We start from the raw sequence: 22,893 nt of genomic DNA on the forward strand, positions 1-22,893 counted from the left end.
CAGAAGCCAGAAATCCTGGGGCCAGAAGCAATCTAACCACAATGTGTGCAAACCAGCGTCTTCTCCAACATATATTCAAAGCCCATTCAGACACCCTCCTGACTGTCCAGTGTCAAGCCAGGGAGATGGACCTCTGTATTTGCTTTATCGCACTTATGGCAAACAGCACTGTTTCTGCAATAGAGCAACTGCCCCAGTCTGGTACTGGATCAAATTTCCATTTTCTGGATTTACTGTAGTGTTTGTTCAGTTTCTGCTCATGTTCTTTCTTTAAGCCAGTATTTTCCACTGCTGCAGGCAAACCAGGCAGCTTGCACAGCTAGTTAATCAACATGAAGGTGGTGCTATAACAAGGAACATGACTGGCTTTTTCATTTATGTAGACTAGTTCTCAAGATAGGTATACTGATCTACAGATATACAAACTTCCATGTGAGAGGTTAAAGCCTCATTTTTTTCCTAACATTGGAACCCTACCAAATTTTATCACAATCTCTTTTCTCTCAGTGATATGTATTTATTCACTCTCCTTTCTAAACAGTGTGAGACCAAACACTTCAGGGAAGCACACCTGATGTTGTCAAGTTGTCTTGCCATGAGCAAGTAGAGATAAACTGTATTGTCTTTCCAGCTCTTGATGCTGAGTATATGAAAGTAGCCACTGATTTGATATTACTAATTTAGTTCAATGAGTGAGAACCGCACACTGAGATACACAAATCCCCCGGGGGGGGGGGGAATTAATTAGTCTTACTGGATGAGTGTGCCTCAGGGCCTTGCCTATAGCTTGGTCATATTTAGACAAAAAGCATATGAAGTGCTGCAGGACTGTAAGACCTCTTTAAGACACTGAATAGAGACTAGTGTTTTGTAGAGATAAAGCCGAATGGTATCTGCAAAAAAAGAGCAGAGCTCTTTATGTTCCTTATTATAAGCCATGATTGCCCAAACCTCTGGGCAGGGTCTGTGGTGAATTCAAAAGGTTCAGTCAGGAGAGCAGGCAGAAGGGACAGAGGGCACTCCTGCTCTGTGCCCTCCTTTGAGAGCCTCTGATTGGGACTCATTCAGCAACAAATACACATGGAGAATTGTTGGAACTGTTTGATGGAAGCTATAAGCTGGTGGCAGGAATTGAATTTCTCCAGTGCTGACCAAGGCTTCAAAGAAACTACCAACGGCCTTTTCTGCAACACGTGACAAGACCACTTCTGTTAGCTTCTTTAATAACAAGCAGTACTTAGTGTTTACCCAGCATTATGGCTTCTGCCTCACTCACCCTGATTGCTTCCAAAAAGGAACTCAGTACAGTTTCCTGATTTAAAGAATAAGGAAACACCTGGAAAACATGTGCTTCTCAGAAGAGTTTTGGAATTATTTTAATGAAGGCTTTGGTGTGCTGCTGTTCAGGAGGTGTTTCTGTGCATGCTTAAATTCCCTGTTTGTGCCGGTACTGTTTATGTTTAGTAATTGCAGATCTTTCAGGCTCTCAAAAAATCCCCTGTTTCTTTCTGCAAGAACATGATAGTGAGTAACAGTAGCTTTGTAGGGCTTTAAAAATGTGCCTGCTTCCTCCCTCCCCCTCTTTTTTTAACAGCTGTTCTTTTATTTTCTATCACAATTGTCGGTAAGATGGGATGGAGCATGAACAAGATGGCATATTATTGACAGCATGCAGCTGGTGTTATTTTCCAATTAAAAAAATTCTTGTTGGGCATATGAAAGCACTGCCGAGTTTATGCCCAGTTGTGACAATGCTATCAAGCTGCACCTTCATCTGAGATTTTATTTCACAGAAGACAGCAATCTTTGGTTGCTGGTGGGAGAACTACAATTTAATATCCAGGGCTAACCACTTTGGTAGACGTGGGAGGCTGGAACTGGTCTGGAGGCTATCCACTGGGACTCACTATTTCAGAGTATTACAGGTATTCTTCCCAGCCAACACAAAGCTGGTGATGAATGTGCTGTTAGCTATTTCCAAATGTTTGCTGTATTGTACAGCTGTGCCAGAAATGCCTCTTAATGCTTCCTGAGCAACTTCTATAAACTGCCCTAAGCTCTTCTAATGCCAATGGAGCTGTTAAAATCTACTTCAGCAGGGACTCTGACTTATTCTGATCTGCTGGGGCAGGGAGAGCTGTCAGACTATCAGCTGGTGGTTAAAATGCTTATCAGTCACAGCACCAATGCCCAATATACACAGAGTTGTCTGTGTATTTAGTTGCCTAACTTTGACAAGTCTCTTCTGGGTATAAGGAACTGAGATTTTTCAAAAACTTAAGCTTGGCCAGTGAAGCTATTTTTCCCCTCACAGAGGTATCAGGAGGCACATTTTTGATATAATGGTAAATTTGTACTAACTGTTTTAAAACTTCTCAATAAATGCCCTTAAGACTCTTTTTTGTAACATAAGAATAATAATATATTCTTCCCTATCCTTTTTCAGCTACTGGCACAGAAAATCTTAGAACATATAACTAAAATCTAGCAAAAGTCATAGCAACAGTAATCGGATACCAGAGACTACAGTGACTATTAAAGAGCTTGAAGTAACACCTGACTAAATTAAGGCTATTCATAGCAGCAACTACTTTCCAACTGTGATGACATTTGTTATCTTTATTTAATATTCAATAAGATTAACATGGCAAAATCTAAATTATGTCCTCTCCAGGTTTTTCTTTTTTTAATTAACTGCATACTGTTAATCAGTAAGCACCAGCCCATCCTGACAGAACAAATTAAGCTAGCCTTTTTTACAGTCTTAAAGAAAACTAAGAAAAAAATGGAGAAGAGTCATCTCTACATACTGAAGGGGATGTTGATACCATTCACTAAAAGGTTATCTATATGAGAAGAATGTAGGTGGTGTTTTGTACAGAGGCATGTAATTAAACCGTTCACAATCCACAGATCATGTTAAAGGTGCTCTGAACCAGGACTGTCAATGTTTAGGTCACTGTAAAATTACTACAGGACACCTTACCTATTAATTAATACAGTTATTGAAAGTTGGCACTTCCTATATGATAAAAATGAATTATTCAAATATCTTTAACAGCATATTGACATTTTAATTGCACACTGGCATTAACACCAAAAGGCGCTTTAAGTGTCTTTCAGCTACTAGATCTTCTGCTCTTAAATCCCTTCAAATTTCAAAGCAGTTTCAGAATTCTCTTATTTAAAGGGCTAGGTTGTCCTTTAAATTCAGCATCTTTGTATGGCACAACATCTCCCTATATTCTATATAGATGCCACAAAAATGAAACTGGGTGTTGCTTAACATCCTATCCACCAATTATTTCCAGATAGAGTAGTGGCCCTGTGGGGCCAGCATACCCTTCAGTGAATTCCTAGCTCTTGAAAAATATGTCAGTGCTACAAGGGTCAAACAAGAGCATGAGGCAGTCTGTGAACCTCCACCAAGCTGTCCTCACTAGGTGACTGTGGATAAATGCAGCTGGGGATCTAGTCCATTGCACAATAGCTTTAATGCCCTGAACCCTGAGCATCTGCCTTGACAAATTAGATGTGGCCTCTTTTATTGAAAAAGCAGATCAAGGTCCTGGGGCAATGACAGTTTTTCCCTGTTTTAGTGAGACAAGCTTCTACTGCTTATTGTAGCCTGGAAATGGATAGCCTGACTTTAAATCTATGCAGGCGGACAATTACAGGTCAAGGATACCTGCTGTTTCCTGCAGCCACATTTGACATTTGATGAGTTCTATTTTAAACTTCACCCTTCCTTTATTTGTAGGATCCAGTAATTTGGGGACAGGAAAGCTATGTTGATAGTTTTCATAACGAGGAGTTGCACATCAATACAACCTTGTCTATTATTAATGATGTCTGGTTTTGGCTACTAAATAGCAAATGGCTCTTAGTTCTAATCTTGTTACCCACATTTCCACTTCTGCTAGTTAAATGTGAAATCTGTACTGTTAGTAAAATGTAGAAACATTTTGATTTTTGAAAATTTTAAGTTAGTGCCAGTGCTGAAGTACAGGCCATTTCTTTAGGTGTGGCACAGGCAGTTGGCGTGTGTTGGAATACAGCCCTTCCCTTATTTTGACTTCATCATCCTTGCCTATCTTTTGCAGTGAAAACTGTTCCTTTCCTTATACTTCCAGAAGGTTACTATAGAAAATCTGTGACTAAATGAGCTGGGGATTTTTTATGTAAGGTTTGAAATGAAGATCACAGAGAAGGCACACTAAATCACTGCCCTGTATTCTATTACAATCCCCACGTTTGATTAAAATTGGCTTAAGGATGTGGCCCTGCCTGGGGAATTAAGTTTCTGTCATCTTTTCTGCATGCCTTGTCTCCTCTCTGTCTCTTCACTCTAGTTCTCATAGAAACTTACAAAAACATAATGAAAACAAGTTTGAAGAAAGTCTGTTGTCAGAAATATCCTTCTTTCATTCTTCTTATATCAATTTTATATACAATTTCAATTTTATTAATTAGCATCTAGTTTTCTACTGCCACTGTTTGAACTTGAGGATGTAATCTGAGATGATTAGTTGTCTCTAGTCCTGGGAGCAGACAGCTTGTACATGCAAGACAGAACAGAGGAAGGATCAGTGTCATTTCTCTGGACAAGTCTGGTGTGTTCCCTTAATCCTGACTGCACAGCCCTCTGGTGCGTGTCACAGGATACCAGTGACTCCAGCATGGTGAGGTTATCAATCTTCTGAGATGTTTGCTAGTTATTAGCCTGGTCTGGTGACACAGGTACCTGGCCATTAAAAACTGCTGAGAAATCTGATCCCATTTAACTGTTAACAATGGCTTTCTGGTATTTATCTGATATGGAGCTAACATGTGCTCCAGAGCAAGTATGCTGCTCTCTTTAGTCTCTGAGACATTCAGTTCTTGGACAAGTTGTTAATTAGCTACATTCTATACAAATACATGGTTGTTTGTTAAAAAAAAAAAAAAAAAAAGATTTTTTTTTACTATTTCATCCATATGTGACAAGCGTAAATAAGCCCCCCCATCTAGAAACAGGGATGTTTACAGTAAGCTGACGCTAATTTACCTAAGGGCATTTTAGAAAAAAAAACTATAGGGCTTTATTAAGCTCCGACTCATCCAACCAATCTTTGTTTAAATCCTAATAGAAGTAAATAGGTTTTGCTCTAGATGTGGCTCTATAAAAAGTTGAAATAAACTAAGTCCCGTGGCATCTTGTCTTGTGTAGGTGAAATCCTTTTGTGAAGCACTACAGCTTCAAGTAACCACACCTCTCACTTCAAATCTCAGCCAAATGCTCCAGAATCATAGACAGAATCAGGGCAAATTCCCTACTCCCTTTCTCACACCACTCGTGCTAGACTGTGGGCAAAAGACTTAGAAGCATAGTAAATGAAGGATCTGGTCCAGTTTGATCTTCATTGTTTCCTCAACAGTTGAAACTTGGTGAACTGCAAAGTACTTGCATGATGGTTGTGCATACAATGGTTTGAGACACTGTAAAAGAATAGCAGTGTTCCTCCCAGGCACACATGCTTTGAGTTTGTATTTCTTCCTAAGCCCTATCGAGGCAGAACTGACTATGGTGCGACTCCTTCTCCTATTAGCCTAACACTGGTTTTAGGATCAGTCAGTTCCTTGTGATAGTGCCAGCACAATGATACAGATCAAATACAGCATATTTGCTCTGCTTGAAAATCCAAGCTCTCCCTCTCCAACCTGCAAACACTGATGCAACAAATCAGTTTTGACAAATTTTGTGCCAATTTAAATTATTTTCTGAATTATTACAAAATGCCAGCAAGATAATAACAACTTCTCCCTGCTTCCTGTGATAAAAACCATTTTGAATCTTTTAGATCCTTGCACATATTAGCAAATAACGATGATTTTGTGTAAAAACAAACAGTGCAAATGTTCTTTCTTGTACAAAACTCAACCCTCACATGATGAACACCAGTTGTTTAAAATATGCAAAAAGTATGAAGCTTTGTTTTGCCACAGATTGTTTTTTCCTTTAATTTCATGTCTACTTGTAAAGCATCTTGTTAAATCAGCACTTTACATTCTTTATCATAACTGTACCTGAAGTTTCATATACTTCTGTCTCACTGCAGCAGAATCTGGCTGAACATTTGCAGACTCTCCGGAGACAAGCATTGTCAGCACTTGGCAAATCTTTCAAGTAGTGATAATCACAGTAAAATTTAGTAACACTGCCACTTGTGCAAAATATGAAATACCTTCTGGAGTCAGGTTTTGAAATTAACAGCCCTTGGGCTCCCTAGTAACACAGCCCTCTCCAAATAGAGGAGCTGACTATTGCTAATGATGTCCAAATCTGTACCAGAGGAAGGGCTGCAGTTTATATTTTTATAATTTATAATTATACAATAATAATATTTTTATAATTATTATATTACATAATATTATTACTATTACTAATAGAAATGCTATAATCTATAAAATAATAGGTGCTGCCAGATTGTATCTACAGGAGCATTTTTGACATCCAAATACACCAGCAACTCTTCACTCTGCAAACTGTGTCCATCACATCCCCCTTCTAATCAGCATTTTACCATTGTTACATTGATATTGACAAAAGGCTTGTTATGGAAAGGAGATACCACCTCATAATCTTCACTTAATGAGCGTTGAGACAAGTAAGAATACAAACATTAAGCCTGCTAACAGCAACGCTACACTTTTGTCATCCAGTGCCCAGCTCAGCCATGTCCACCTGAACACTATGGAGAAGAAGGTGGAGCAGAACCACGAAATCATAAGCTGCATTTGCAATTTATCAAAACTGTGATTAAAAGGCAGGCTCCAGGCAATTAGTGAGTGAGAAAACTGAGCAGTTGGCTGAAGTTGTGCTAATGAACCCAGGACTTGAATAGTATGAGGCATTTCTGAAGGGAGGCCGGAAGGACAGGAGGCAGCACAGAAGGGCAGCAGGTAATGAGGGGCAAGGCCAGCTACTCCTGAAGAAAACCACTTTGTTTTCTTCATGTAGGCCTCTCTACGAGCAGTATGTGCCTACTCACCTCTTTGTTAGTAGGGCAACTACAGTGAGACAGAGTGCTACAACACTACTAGGGGTAGAGGGTAGAGCCTTGGAATGCTCCACAGGAGGAGCTTCATGATTGAGGTGGGAGGGAGACCAAGTACAATGGCAGCAGGGGGGAAGGTTAGACGGCAAGGTTAAGGAAACTGTTTTGACAAAGGTGAGAAACACACAATTAAATTAACACTAAAACAGCATGAAAGGAAATAAAATGTAAACATACTCTAGAACATGTTTTTTTCTTTTTCTTTTTTTCTGGGGAGGAGTTGGAAAAGAAAAGGAAAAGTGCAGTTTGCCCAATCAGAGCTGGCTTTTGGTGTTGGTTTTTTTTTTTTTTGTGGTTTTTTTTTTTTTTTTTGTTCTGCAATAGGAAGGGCAGATTCCTTAACGGCCAAAATGAAAATGCCAGTGGGATAGCAACGCATAGTTCCCACTCTATTAGTTGCACTACACATTTTCATCTTGGCAAGAAATGTGATGTCGCTCAGAAACAACAATCCCAGAGTATATTTAGCTACTAAAGCTGTGGCACACAAATGTCACATTCCCATGAGTCAACCCTTTTAAAGAACCCCCTCTTTACGCCCCCACAGATATTCCCTAAGATGCTGAATTAAAAGTGAAACATATGGATGGATGTGACATCATCAAAGAACCCGTGCTACAGAAAATAAAGCAGCAAGTTGATTCTGTACAATTAGTACAATCAGTAAGAAGCTGGTTTTGAGCACAGGAAAAGAAGGAAAACACTGTCCAAAGGATCAGACACAACCAATGTAGAACAACACAAACCACCTTACAAAACAAAGAGAAAATGAAAACAAATTTTTTTTTCTTTGTGAATGTGTGAAAGTAGAAGAAATCACAGCAAAAAGTGAAAACAAAATCTTGATAAAAGGATAGTAACATTTTCTGATTTAATTTTGTGTAAGAACTCTTTCCTTTGCCCTTTTAAAACAACAAATCAATAGTAATTTTGGAGCCAACTGGCTCTGACTGGGCAAGGCAAGGAGTAACAACACACAAATAGATGGTAATGGTAAACAACCATGCGGTTACCTCTGCCGCCATTGTTTTGATTGCATGTAGACTGCTTCCAGCTTTGTCAACATTCATAATTAGGCACTAAAGAATGCATGATATTTAAATGACCCTGTCAAGTGCTAATAAGGCTCTTTGGTAACCATCAGTCCCCGGGGAGGGAACTATTGAATGTAAGCCACCTCATCAGTCAGTGAATTGAAGCAAAAGTTATTAGAATCCAGCAGCTATACATTTATTAATATTTTCACTTCATGCTCTTCTGAAAGCTGCTACTGGCATACAAGATGCTTTTAGGAGCTAGCTTTCCATCTATTAAGCATTGCTTTGGAAAAGATTTGTGAAGTAGGGACCCACACATAACAAATAGTGCCATTAAAATGCATACGCATCTCTGCATTCCTCTGGATACATAAAGGGACAGATCTTCTACTATAGGTGGTTTCTGACACTGCTACCCTGTCTGATGCCAGCAGAAGAGTTGGGTTCAAAGATCCCTCCCTCCCTCCCTCCTCGACATCTCCTCTCATGGCAGAGGAGAGAAAGATACCGCTTACTTTCAGAAAAGGGAACACTGACTTTCCTAAGAAATGTCCTCTCACCTCTAGCATTTTGAATGGACAGAAAAAGAAAAAAGTCTTATTTTGTGGCTGTCAGTGTTATCACTGATTTACTGCTGAAAGGAAAGAGGATTGCTAGGTAAATCACAGGCCATCTTTAGATGCCTTCCCTCCTGTACATAGGTGATACCCTGAAATCACTTTTTCTGAATTGCCCTTCTACCCTGAAGAGCAAGGGCTGAGGAATTAAAAATATGAGGATGGTATCTCAAACTGAGTTTAAGTGTGAATTAGCAATCTGAGTTTTCATCTTCAGCACCCTCAATTTCTTGCACCCTAAATTACAGTTTTGAGTATTGCAGCTGCCTGAAATCCTTCCTCTGCCAAGGTTTAGCAGCCCACAGGTCTGTAGAGTGCAAAGGAGCTCTGTGCTTAACTCACATGTAAGCCTGATCAGGTTCTATAAATTCACTTTTTTGCTTTGGATTTGCAATTATTCTCCCAGAATGTCTACCAGATCAAACTCTGAAAAAAATTATTCAAACAAGGGCCACTTCTAAAACCCAGTTGAAGTAAGAAGAGGAAATGGTAGTTTTTTCCTTTTGTAGAAGAAAAGCTAATTGCTGTGAGGTGGGAGACAAGTTCACTTCCTTTACCTAAGGCAATTCAAATCTTCATATTCCATTTCCTGCCATCAAGCCTAAAAAACAAGGCTACTAGATTAATCTTTGCCATGGCATGTCAGGAAATTTTACTGCATCTCTTGCCTAATTTGACCAGCCTCTTCAGCTGGAAAAGTGCTTTAGGCTTCATCTCTGCTGGGTCAGTCAGGTGACGCCCATTGCCTTCATGGCTGGGAACTCTGAAGGCTCTGTAAGGTCAATCCTGGTGAGTTCAGTGAGAAATCCAGGATATCCCAGGACTGTGGGAGGCACCGTGCATCTGGGGCTGTTGTGAATAACAGGCACTAAATTCACAGTCTAGGTCCAGACTGCTGCCAGCTGTTTGTGCAGCTCTGCTGAAGGCTGTTCCACAATGTTAATGTGCTCATCACCCCCTGCTGAAAGTCTCCTCAGCCAATGCAGAGGATTCAACATTCAGTGGGTCAGGTGGAGGGGAAGGAATGTGATTTAGTAATCTACTAGTCTAGGCAGACAATACAAAGCAGCAGAACTGGCATGCCAGTAGCTTCTCCAGGAACAGCTGATGCTTTTGTCTAATGAGTTTTTCATGTAAAATGCATGAACAATAGAGACTGGAATACACATTTCAATTAATATTTTAAGTGCTTTATATCAAGTATTCATAGCAGAAAGGACTGAAGCTCATCTGTGTTCTTGCCCCTGGTGAGTGCCCTAACCACTCAGCAAGTGAGTTTTGCTCATACCCATCCTCCTTCTGGCCCACTGAGTATTTAATTAGTCCATACAGAGCGAAACATCTTCAACAGAGAAGAGATTGAAAGAAGCGATCTAAGAACACCCTGGAGAAGAATAACAAGGACTCAGATCTCTCTAGGCAGTAGAGGTATTTGAACCTAAGTCCCCTATTTACAAAGGAACTATTTTAACCTCTTTGAGACACAGATTAAAAGATGCTAGGAGAATGATGGAGGGCCAGGATGGAATAAGGGGGCAACGCCATCCTTATATAGGAGAAAAGCTGCTTCTCTAAGAATGTTCAAGTGGCAGTTTTAAGCTATTCTCTGCCTAATTCCCTGTATGTATAGCAAAGGGGGACTGAAGGCCAAAGTACAGGGCTGTCACTTGTATTAGACCCAAGTGTGCTTCAAGCACAGGGCTGAACACTGTGAAATGACACCTAAATCCCAACATTTTGGTGCTGTAAAAACACAGCACAGAATCTCTCCCCACCAGCAGTCACCTCGGCATCTTTTAAAACGTGCTAATGACTTCCTCAGCCCCCACTCTCAAAGGTATTTGATGCTCAGGTCTCACTGCAGACAGTAGGACTTAGGCCCAGTGGCTAGGACTACTGTCAGTTTTACTTCAATGGTTAAACTAGAGCAGACCTTCCGTATCTCTGTCTGTCATTGAGAGATGGAAAAAACAGGAAATTAGCCGAGATCTGCTGTGCTACCCTGGGAATTCAGACAAAAAGGGAATATAAAAGTGCACTCTTAAGAACAATGGGAAATCACGGATCTTGCTCTGTCAGAGAACAAGGCAGCTCAAGTTTAAAGGGAGCTAAATCCCCACTGCTTCCCTCCTTACCATACACATGCACAACACACTCTGCAAAGGCATATACTTCTGTTTGTTTTGTGTGGTTTCCTCAGGCAGTGAATTATCTAGGACTGAGTTCGAGATTGGCTGTTTAGTTTCAGGCTTTACGATAAGCTTTTAATTATAGCACAGGAGTTTCATTACATGTTACTCCGAGCCAGCTGGAAGCAGTTACACTTTAGTCCTCCCCACCTCCCTCCTCACCACAGGATGTCATTTCCAAGGCCTTACCCTTCTTGTCTTGATGATTATGGGATGAAACTGCCACATATGGATCTGTATTTTCAGATGAACCAAGCGGATCCTTCCAATCCAGCATGCGTCCCCTAGCATCATAACCCTGTCGAGTGCGAGAGTCGGAAGTGGTGGTGCTTGGAACTAGGGAACTGGAGTGTCCTGTTTACATTATAAATACAGGTAGGGAAGACAAGTCTCATTAGTCACTTCCCACGCTACCTCCCCATGCTCAGGAATGCACACACTGCTTTGCTTCCATGATGGGCAAATGTCTCGTCTCGGCTGAGCAATGTTTCAAAAGTCCTTCAAAGCATGGCCTCAAGGAAACAGGGGATTTGAACCTTCTAGATCAGAGTGTTAAAGAGGTGTGTGCATGCCCCAGACTGCTGCTGAGCTGGCAGTTGTGTGCTTTTACTCAACAGAGTTACATGCATGTGGAAGAGCGTTAGTACACTTCATCTGAGTCAAGCATCCTTCAGCTGGATTCAGTACACACACCTGACCAACACTGAAGAGTCAGTCCATGCTGTCTGGTACTAGCTAAGTTAAAAAGCAATTTTAAAAACAATTTAAAAGGGAACAACTTCTAATATGGCTGAAACTGAAGGGGAATGCCGGAACAGCTAGAAAATGGTGACATTAGTGCCCCCAGGGGAATGAAGGACTGCCCAACACGGGTGTGCTGGCACTGCAGCACTGCCCCAGAAATGAGAAATATGCAAGTCCCGTCAGCCACTTGCACCCACTTGCACTCCCTCCACCGGCCCTGTCTGAGATGATGGTCCAAAATGGCTCTGACATAACCATGAAATCCAACAGCATTTCTGCTTAGAGTGACAGTGAAGACAATGCCTTACTATGTGAATCTGCCCAACCACCCGTGTGTGACTCCAGCAGCAGCCTTTTTTCCATTACAACTACTCTAGACATTGTTACTGTTGTCCTGAATAAGGACAATGCCTATCAGACACTAACAAACAGCATGTTCACAGGACATGCCCAGCTAGAAACACCGCACAGTTTTAAGAGTGGTTCGGCTGGGGCAGAGATGTGTTTGTAGACTCATACATACTTTGCAGCTAGATCCTGAGAAATACATAAGCACCCAAAATGCCTGGAGTGCCTGGAGTCTACCGTCTCTGAAAGATTGCTCCAACCTGGACTTCCCAATGGCTTGGGTTGCTTCATCACTGCTGGGGAGGCTGCATCAAAACTCCATCCACACCACAAAATTTTGACCTCAAAACATTCAAAAAAATGAATTATTTTCAGCAGGACTCAGGGAGCTCTGGGACTGATGTGGAGTAGCTATATCGTCTCTCACCTACTTTCCTGAAAGAGTCCATCAAAAATGGGGTTTTTGAAACATGCTCAAACACAAACTAACAGAATCTGATTATTCATACAGAATGGCAGATAATGCTTTCTCTTCAGGTAATACCAGACAGACTGACAGAAGCCCTCCATTCTCCTGCCTCCTTTTTAACAGCTCAGCAAATTAATTTTCCTGCCTTAGATGTGAGTCTCCCTTGGAGAGGAGTCCAATCATCACGCTACAGACTGCTCTAGCTGGGACCCTCTCCTTGCTCCTTCCCTTAATGTTGGTTTCAGTGTTTAGAAAAATAATTTGAGACACACTGGGGCAGAGATAGAGCAACACAAGGAACACAAATTTAAAGCATTATGGAGAAGGCTCAGAGCTGAGCAGGTAGAGACTGTGCTTCTGTAGTTTATTTTAAACAGTCATTGGATAAGCATAAAGCTTTCAGAAGCTACGTGTCAAAAAGGCTGCTTTAAATGGCTTCTGAAGCCCTCCAGCCCCAGTTCTCAGAAGCGCAGAGAGAGCTGATGAACCTAGATCCCTAATTCCACTCCAGCAATCAAAAATCTAAATGCTGGCCACCAATACTCCCAAGCTTTTTTTATGCACCCATGTGCTTCATTTTATCCAGCCTTTTCACCATCTTCATGAAGTTGAACTACTGATGAAGTCAGCAAAAAATCTGCAACTCCTATTAAGATCCTGCTATGATTTAAAGAAGTCCTGCTGAATATTAATGGTCTTAGAGGAAGAAAATATCTGTGCTCCTCTGTTTATTTTCGAGGAGTCCTTTTAATATACTGCACAGCACTAGTGGCAGCACTTTTGACAGGGTTTTGCATAGAACATGGACACAACTAACTCCTTTAACTGATACACTTCACAAGGAGAATTGATCAAATTCATAGTGTTCTCACCACAAAGCCAACCTTCAGCTACTACACCTAAACATTATACAATCTAGCTCTGGACCTCAGGCTGAAGGCTTATACTGGTAAGCGCACTGGATTATTTTTTACCTCTCATGATAGGAAGTGTGGTTTCTCCCGGCTGTCTTTCTTTAACACAGTGAATTAAAGGCTGTATTTTGCTGAAGACAGAGCTTTTAACGTCACTTATACAGAAAAGACAAGCCAAATATTATCCACTTTGAAAAGGTTTTAATAAGCTACAGCATGGGTGGGAGCATTGGTAACACACACTTAGATGGATGATGGACTCTGATCCAAACATGCTGCCTCCTCCGCACAATCTTGCAGCAGGGCTGCTTGTTTCCAAAGGACAGAGGTCCAGCAACTGAACACACATGTCCTCTTCAAGAAAGAATATGATGCAGTATGAAAGCGTTCACCCCTACATCATTTTACACTTGTCAACTCCTGTGCTTATCCCCAAGAAGCAAGAGAAGTAAAACGATAGAGAACAGGCCAGAAAATGGAAATTATGAGATTTCCATGTCTTCTTTTTCCTAAATACTAAACCACAGTGCCAGCATTCATGGAGTTCCAGCCTCTTAAGTTAAAACCCCTTCAGCAACCACAATTAGTGTACAATATTTGGTCAACCTACAAATAGTGCTGCACTCAAAATAAGAAAGCAATTAGTTATAGCTTGATAAGGAGGTAAAAGAGAAGAAAATCTTGCTAAGTAGCAAACACATTTTATGCCTGTGCTTTGATATGCATTTATATGTCCATACCTCTGTCCAGACACTTTAGGTGTGCTTAAAAAGGAAATTCTAAGGAAAAGCCATAAGTTTGGTTAAAGAAAAACATTTCTTAATGCAGTAATCTAGAAGAAATATATGCCCAGGGGACACATTTTCGGGGGGGAGGGGGGGGTGGGGTGGGAAGGTTTCCTGGACCACATGCTGCAAATACATAGAGAACTTCTTCATAACGGAAAGTTAAGGCTTTGTGAAGACATTAATGTGTACCAGATGGTCATTAGGTAAAGAAGGGTTTCATACAGATGTGAGAAATCAGTCTATTTGCTCTGTTACTAACATGTTAGTGTAATACAAACTGAGAAACAACCTTCCACACCTAATCGAGATAAACTTTTTTTTCTCTAGATTTTGAAGAAGCAGGGCAGGAGCAGATCAGACCTTAACAGGCTGTCCCACTTTTGTTAGAGCTGTATTCTGGAAATACTTACTATTGGGCACTGGCTGCTCCCATAAGCAAGTATCCCTGGGTCCTGTAAGTGCCTGCATAGCCAAGACCTGCTGGGTGAATTTCACCTCTGAGTGTGGTGAGTGGCACCACAAATGGATGAGCTAGTTAAGTTTCTCCCAAACAGAGAAAAGACTGAAGTGGCAGGCAATCCATTCCTGGCCCTCTCATGCACAGCCGTTATTAAACCTTACAATGTGCTGTATACTTTGCAACATGTAGTGGTCCTTTTTTTTTTCCATTACACCATTTTTACCACTGTGACTATGTAAACAGACTTCACTGCAATTCAAAGAGGTTTTAAGCATATCTGAGATGTGACCAGTACTATGTTAATATTGGTTAATATCTAAACATCTAAAAAACTAATTCTGCCTTTGTTTTAAAACAATCTGAAAAACTGCAGACACAGTGCTTTTTGAACTTCTTTGTTTAAAATAAACATGTAAAAATCAAAATAGACAGTTTTAAAAAAATCTGGTTTAGGTGCTTCCATTATTTGCAGAAACTTTTCATTTGGAGTGCGGTAATCAAGTAACAGAAGGAGAGTAAAAAGCACTTAGTGTCTACAGGCACAGATAATGATTCAGAAGGGCTGCACTTCTGTAACTATAGCTCTTTCTGAAGTGCACTTGTAAAACATACGGAGTTTTTTTGCAGGTTTAAAACAAAGACACGGATTCAATACGTATTTGATAGTTGCTCTAATATGCACAAGTCATTAGGATCTCAGAGGTTAAGATGTCTGCACACTATCCTATTAACAGCTATAGCAACCTAATTAGACAATTAGAGGGAAAGGCTAAATCAATACTACAGAGGAAGTACTATGGCTAGGGGGTAAAATAAGGGCCCAATTCACTAAGAATTGATGTTTCCAAAGGTAATTGAAGCTGCTTACAATTTTGCAGAGGAATCTAGCCTAATCTCCTTGCTTAAATATGTGGCTCTTGCATCATTTTTCTTTGACCTAGCCTGCTATCTCCTCCTTGAACAGTCACCTGTGTGGACTTTGCACTTTACTTGTTTACAACCAGTCACATGAAACTGCCCAGAAAAAAGAGCCCACCTGCCAAATTCAGGAAGAGGCTGATGGCAAGAAGACAAAGATTAAGGGCTTGGTTCTCCTTTCACTCACGTTGCTACGGATTTGCAGTAAGTCTGTTGAAGTAAGCTGATTTATAGTGGAGTAATCAAGGGAATCAGGCCTTAAGACTTCTTTTGCAACTGGAGTTTCTGATGCCTTTGGATATATTTAGCCCACTGGATCCAGAAGCACCCTGAGCATTCACTTGCTTGGCATTCTGGTATATTCCAGAGTTCTGAGGTTTATTCTATTATGAAAACCCATTTACTTATGCATTTAACTCTACTCAGTAACATTAAAATGTAGCATTTATAAAATTTTCATTTTCTCAAGAACAAAAATTACTCAGAGCAGTTACTACAGTTAGCAAACATTAACATGTTTACTGAGACTGGTTTACTACCTCATGCTGGAATTTTTTACATTCCTCATGTGGAAGATCAATAGAGGTGACTAGCACATTTCTTTTCATATTTTGCCATGGTAGGTGAAAAGAAAGACTGACTGCAGTAATATCAGAATGGGTATTTTAACAAACCCATAAAAGGAAGAGCTGACTTGCCTAGAGACCACATTATCAGGATGTACCTGAGGATAGTCAGTGAAATAATCCATGAAAGACAGGACATGAATGGGAACCAATGCTCATGTTGGGTCAGCATTTCTCTGTTGCATCTGGCTGTAGGGTACTGCATTAAGAGCTGGGTTAATTCACATAGTCTGTCTTTGGGCCTGACAGGCCTGGACTGTAAAATGAACTCCCTTTTGTTACCTGTGCTCCCCGGGACTGCTGCTTTTTTCACTCCGCTGCTTACTTGAATCACTCTTCTGCTTTCTTGGTTAGATTAAAATACCAGTTTTTGCTAAAGTCCCTACTAATATGGTAGCTGACAAGATCCAGAACCATATCCCCACAGCTATAACTGTGCAGCCGACAAATGCACTTAGAAGCAGGAAACGTAGAACATTTCTGGCACATCAGCACTATGCCCAAGGCCATTTGCTTTATCTTTATATTCAGCAGTACAGATTTTAATATTACTGTTCTTTAATTACTGCTCTCTCTATTGGAAATATAGCAATTTTCAAATGAAAGAAAGTACAAGCTGTATATGCATATGAAACCAGAAGTCTTCCATATATTACGAAGTCTCGACTTGTCTTTGATTTTGTACATTCCCTTCACAGGTTTTCATTATCATACTTTCAAACAAGTTTCACCTGCACATTTTCCATTTCCTGGTAATAAACAACACGGGAAATTTGATTTTATTTTTACAGATGTTGAACAGTATTAGTTTGCCTCCAGTTATTTATATGCTGCTGTACTGAGCTGCCGTTGGTTCTGTTTTGTACCTACATATTTTGTAGGCACAAGATTAAAGGATCAATTAAATGTTCATCGCAACTGCACATTAACCTACCTCTCGCTACATTCAGCCAAACATATGGTTAATTTTCCCTAACTCTGATGAACTGCTAGTCTTTTACAGCCTGAAAGCAACTTCACAAGCAAGCTCCCATTCCACATGGAAATTTGCCATTGACTTCACTGGGAGCAATACCACACATCCTTTTAGCTTGCGAGTACTTGTCTTTGATCAGGATGTCTATAAAGAGAAACTATTGCAATATAAGTCTAGGTCTGAATTTAAAGTGATTATTTATTCTGCAATAATTCCTCATGAAGACATTTATTCTGCACTTCAAGTACCAGTGTAATCTACTTCCAAATATACAGAACAAAGTGATGGAAAGTACTGTGAGCACAGATTAAGAGCTGCCTCATGGAAAACTGTTACTCTAGGCTTGCAAAAATGCTCCTCTTCAGATCAGGTCATTTAATTTGCTATGTGAATCCCTTTTTTTTTTAACAGATTAGGACCCATTCAGGCATTATGATACTGCAACCATGGACAACATAAGTGACTCACCCTAAAGTTACAGGAACCTTCAGCAATCAAGGCATAACCCAGTCTCAACTCACATGGGTAACAGGTTAATTTTCCTTATGAGAGATCTTTCTGTAACCCAGTGACAGTTCTCCTTTCCCTAAGGTACCTCTGACTGGTTGCTGTAGCAGTCAATGACACCAGCCTGGACAACTCATGAGTGAGATATGAGCTGCTATCTTGTTTTTCCTGGCAAACAGGTAAGATGCACCACTGTACTCAAGTGTTCCTTTGTCTGAGTGTTCAGATGAAGCATGCTCTTAGTGATGTCTTCTGGTATGCCACTAAAGTAGGCCATATTTGACTTTAATTCAATGGAGACAGTTTTGAGAGAGGACAAGGAAAGAGGGATTAAAAATCAAGAGGTGTGACTTAATCCTAGTTGTAATTAGTGAATCAGGCCCTCAAAACCAAGACAAAACAAGTCAAAAAGGGTAACAGCTATTTAAGTACAGGAACTACTATCTAACAAAATAATCTGAGGAGAATTTTTAAAAACACCCATAAACTGACCATACACTGTGTTGTAAGACATTTCATGATCAGGTGAAGCAGTTGAAATGTCTATGAACAAAATAAATTGGGAAGAAACATTAAATAAAACAAAAGTATGAAAATACTTAAAAGTTTTAGTAAAAAGTGATTCCTCCAAAATGGATTTGCTGTCAGTAAATAATGAAACTAAGAACTTCCTTACCATTCAGGGCTACGAAGGAATCTGAAAGACAAACAGGGGAAAAATCATTATTTCTCTCTCATTTTTTCTTTTTAACAGTTTGCTGCTAGCAACCTTTTATGCTTCAGCTGGTATTTATATGTTTGTGATTAGTACCCTAAGGACAAAGGCAAAACTAATATTCAGATATAACCAAAAACAATGTCTGGCTTTGAAAGTGTTCATGACCAGCCCTGTGCAAGGGATAGCAAGTGGGAAGGCTAGTGCCCTCCCTGCCGTGGGTTTCTTTGCAAGATCAAGGACAAATCTAACGCAAGACACTACAAGTGATGCATCTAGCAATGTGAGTCAGTGAGGACAAAACTCACATGACCCAAGACCACATGAAGTAATAAGATCAGCTTGGTTAGCAGGGAGTGAAATCTACCCCTGTGCAGTGTCAAGGTTCAATGCATCATTCAGGGCTAAAGAGGGACTTTAGCAGGGTATGGGCTTTGTTGCTCTCTGCACAGGAGCAGATATCTCTCCATGAGCACAGTGTGCTGTTTCTGAATAATTTCCTACCCTTCTTTTTATATTTAACTGGTATCAGGTACACCCCACTCCCTTCTAACCTATTTGCCCAAGGAGAGCAGAATTGGCTGAAAAGGGCAAAGTTGCACCAGCTGGGAACTGACCTGATTTGGTGCTAACCCATTTTACAGGGAGCACAGGAAGGACTATGTGTACACCTCCTTCAAAAAACTTAAGAGACAGCCTATGTAACACTATCTTAGAGCAGAGGCAGACAGAGGTGTAGCTGAGATGGGGGACATGCAGAGGCTGAAATCCTTGTACTTGTTCAAGCACAGTGATCACAGTAATAGATGGCTCTTGAACAAGGATGCACAAGGTATGAGAAGGTCCTGGCTTTCTCCAGAGAAGCTGGCCTGTACTGTATCCAATGGCACACTCTAGACCTCTGTTATTTTGCTCTGTATTCCGAAACTAGTGACTCTCTCACCATACGTTACTTCCTCAGCTTCAGTAATTTTATTGCATCTACAAGCATCAGTGCAAATTACACTGAAAAGAATGTGATTCTTGATTTCATAAGGTTTATAAATAATATTTGGGGTTCAGAATTAAACCAACCTTGGTAAGAACACTTGGAACAAGAGCTGTCCTGATCAGATGTTGGTACTCCTGAAGCCTCAGAAAACAGCATGCAAGTAGTGCAAGCTGTGCACATTTAAGCATCTCAGTGCAAAACATAAATGTTTAAAGACTGTGTTTAAGCTTCCAACTCACAATGTCAGTACCTAAGGTTTACCATCACAATTTCGCAGGCAAGTTCAGTAGTGCCTGACCCTTAATACCGCTATGTTGTCCACCCTGTGTGTAAAATCCACTAAGATTCACAAACTAAATAGTTCCCACTTCTTGATCCAGATTGAAAGCTGACGGTATATTTCACTGTTTCCCTGTCCTGCATGGGAATGTAGTCCAAGTCACAGTCTACAGCAAGAAACCAAGCCACTTCTGTACATCTACATAAACAACCCAACCACCATGGCTAATAAAGACATTGAACACACAATTCATTATGCCATTGCTATAATGAATATCCCCTAGAAACAAGGTTTTCTCACTATACAACCGCTTGGAAGTCCGGTGTTTGTAAAAATCACACCAGCCGGGCTATTTTCTTTAAATACATTTAAACAACCGTTCCTCTTCTGAACCTGCATCGTTAGGCTCAGTTGCTGTTCCTGTTGTGGCTTACATTGTACAAAAGAATGCCTGACAGGTAATGGTGATTTGAGGCATTCAAAAGGATGCTGTGACACATGGTAAATAGAGGGTAAAAGCTTTGCTTACTTTGGCAGTCACCCAGGCCATCTGTATTGCCATGTTCTATGTCCTGTTCAAATGCCAGTCTAAATAACAGAAAGAAACAAAACAGTATGAATAACAACAGTCACAGGCACTACCAGAAAGAAATTATCACAGTGCAACTGAATAAAGCCCTGCCGTGAAACTGGCCCTTTCTTTGGAACTTCCATTCAAAGGCTGAAAAATTCCAACACAGACATTCAAGTTACTCATCATTGCTTAATGATTTCTTGGCTTCTGATGATGCTTTGTCTTTTTATTATTACTTTTTAGAAATCCACTGCATGCCTTGTTGTTGAGAAAGGCAAACAGATTCATATTTTTTAATATATGAATGAATATATATATATAGATATAGATATGAATATATAATATCATATATATATATGAATATGTCTATAATATGTAATATTACCAGAGGCAATTATGATCCTACCTTAACTTGTCCATAGAGCAGACAAGGTGCACTGACACTGACGTGAGAAGGAAGCTAACCCATTGAGCAGGCACTGTGCTGGGGGAAAACAACCTGCACTTCAGCAGTCATTTAGGTACTGTGCTAGACAAGGCTGCAAGATGTAAGGTCCAGTCCACAGAAGGCATTCCACTGAATTCAAGTGGGTCTACTGAAAAACACTCATAGGCTATTCTGGCTGACATGCCCAGTTTACACTCCTAACCTCTGCCTGTGATTTTGGACAACTAGTGAAACTGTTTTTCCAACTTCCTGTATGGTCAAAGGTGAATGACAAGAGCTTTGGAAAGCCTTCAAAGAAAGCCCTTGTCTACATTGGTTAGGATACTGCCCTTGGGGCATAATCACCCTTGCAAACACCTCATTCCCAACTGCATGCTCTTAAAACTCCTGCTCAACTGTCACCTACTTTAGGAGGGCACCTAACATCTTTGCCTCATGTTGACTAGTTTAGAAGTTGACCAGACATCTTCACAGCTGATCTGGATCTCCTTCCTAAGTGCTATGCACTGGACAGAGAGTGACCTGCCTTGCTTGCCTCTGGACTGCACCACCGCAAGCTGCACTGCTTCTGTCTGATGGATCTATTGATAAAAACAGGAGCTGCTTTTAACAGTAAGGTACCTAAGTCCCCTACAACTCGCCATGGAAGTGCAAGAAGACTCAAGCCCTTCGGCAATGCTGAGAAAACCCGATACCGACATAGACACATTTTAACATTATTCTACCAAATGTCCAGTCAGGTACAGTCCACACTCTCATAGTAAAGCATATACAGACAGATATAGCTATAGCATCCCCAGTGGCCAAAATAATCTGAATTGAAATAGATAATTAAGAACAAGACACAAGCACAGGGATGATAACTCATCCATTATATACTGAAGACCTGTATAAAAGCAAGGTTAAGTGAGGTCAGCTGTGAGGATGCTGAGGTTGTGTGATGTTTGTGCTACACTTCCACCACTGCCTTGAGGAAGTATAGCTGTACCTCAGAGTGGGCAAACATGAGGTGTGTCAGATGTTGCCAAGAAATGAGAGCTCTGAAGTGGGTCTGCTCCCTGCAAGGAGGCTTTAGTAACCACATTTAAACAAACCTTCACAGACTTCCATTATTATAAAATAATTAAATTCTACTGTTAAGCAAGGGGAGATCCAGCACTTCTCTGAATCAGAGCTCTTATTGTGCTCTGTGATTCCTCTTAGTAATGCACACTAAATTAGAAGGACTGGTTTTGTTTTCAGTGGACAAATTGCTCCAGTAATTTAATTTGGATTCTATTGCCTCTTTAATCAGCTGTGATGGCTCCAGTGTGGGCTGGTCCAGACATAGCCATCCAGTTCCTTCCTTTCAATAACACACGGACCTTAGTATAGCTCTTTCATTTTCTTCTTCCTCCTCTTTCATCAGTTACCAATCAGCTGACAGTTCACATCAGAAAAATTTGTGAGACATTTCAGAGGTGAATGCAAATAAGGTAGAAACAAACACTTCCCACATTTTTCCTTCTCTCAGAGCCTCATGTTTCAAATAGCTCTGCCCAAGACTGCCTGGCGCCACCACCAGAGCTTCATGGCCCGTCCAGCCAGAGCTCTTACTCACTTGGAGCCAAGGGCCAGCTGTGTGCACACCCCACTCTCCTTCACCCATCCACAGTAGGGGTCTCTGGAGGCTATGCAGGCCCTTGAGAAAGAAGAACAAAAGGTGGTATTCGTAAGTGCTCCCACCTTCCCCATGCCTGATGCACAAGCATCTGACAGAAAACACGTACTTTTTGCATTTGCCATGACGCTCACAACGTCCCAGGGGAACCTTGATGACACAGGTGGAGAAGGCGACATACAGGGCACTGCTGGGCTTGTCAAGCTGCATGCCCACAATCCGTTTGTCCTCCACGCTGTCGTAGCTGCACCTGATTCGAAAAAAAAGTGAGATAAGGTTATATGTGAGTTCTGCTGAGAAACCAGATGAAAACTTAATGATTCTTCAAGCTGAAAAAACACCCCAAAAACAACTCCCATAAAAATAACCTGAGAAGGGTAGAACTGAAAAAAACAAGGAAAAAGAACACACAATAGGCACTAAACCACTGACATATAACTGAGTATTAAAAATGCATGGGACAGGGGAATAAGGAGTGGAGAGAGACGGTACACCAGACAAGCTTTCTGAGAGCCCTTCATTTTTGTGTTTATTC

The 22,893-nt window shown here is 40.7% G+C and overlaps 1 protein-coding gene across 5 annotated transcripts in view; it reads right to left on the reverse strand.

Moving 5' to 3' along the window:
* SEMA6A (semaphorin 6A) overlaps window positions 1-22,893 on the reverse strand; it is a 114,552-nt gene that overhangs the window by 14,852 nt on the left and 76,807 nt on the right. For 2 of the 5 annotated variants that reach the window (XM_074931219.1, XM_074931220.1), the window contains exons 14-19: window positions 22,468-22,608; window positions 22,299-22,379; window positions 20,206-20,264; window positions 18,367-18,387; window positions 18,183-18,233; window positions 11,130-11,294 (exon numbers count right to left, since the gene is read on the reverse strand). In XM_074931219.1, the coding sequence (XP_074787320.1) occupies window positions 11,130-11,294; window positions 18,183-18,233; window positions 18,367-18,387; window positions 20,206-20,264; window positions 22,299-22,379; window positions 22,468-22,608 (518 nt within the window). The remainder of the gene's footprint in view (window positions 1-11,129; window positions 11,295-18,182; window positions 18,234-18,366; window positions 18,388-20,205; window positions 20,265-22,298; window positions 22,380-22,467; window positions 22,609-22,893) is intronic. The other 3 variants (XM_074931221.1, XM_074931222.1, XM_074931223.1) reach the window with 3 other exon arrangements.

Source organism: Athene noctua, chromosome Z (genome assembly GCF_965140245.1).
Source record: "Athene noctua chromosome Z, bAthNoc1.hap1.1, whole genome shotgun sequence".
Classification (NCBI taxonomy): Eukaryota; Metazoa; Chordata; class Aves; order Strigiformes; family Strigidae; genus Athene; species Athene noctua.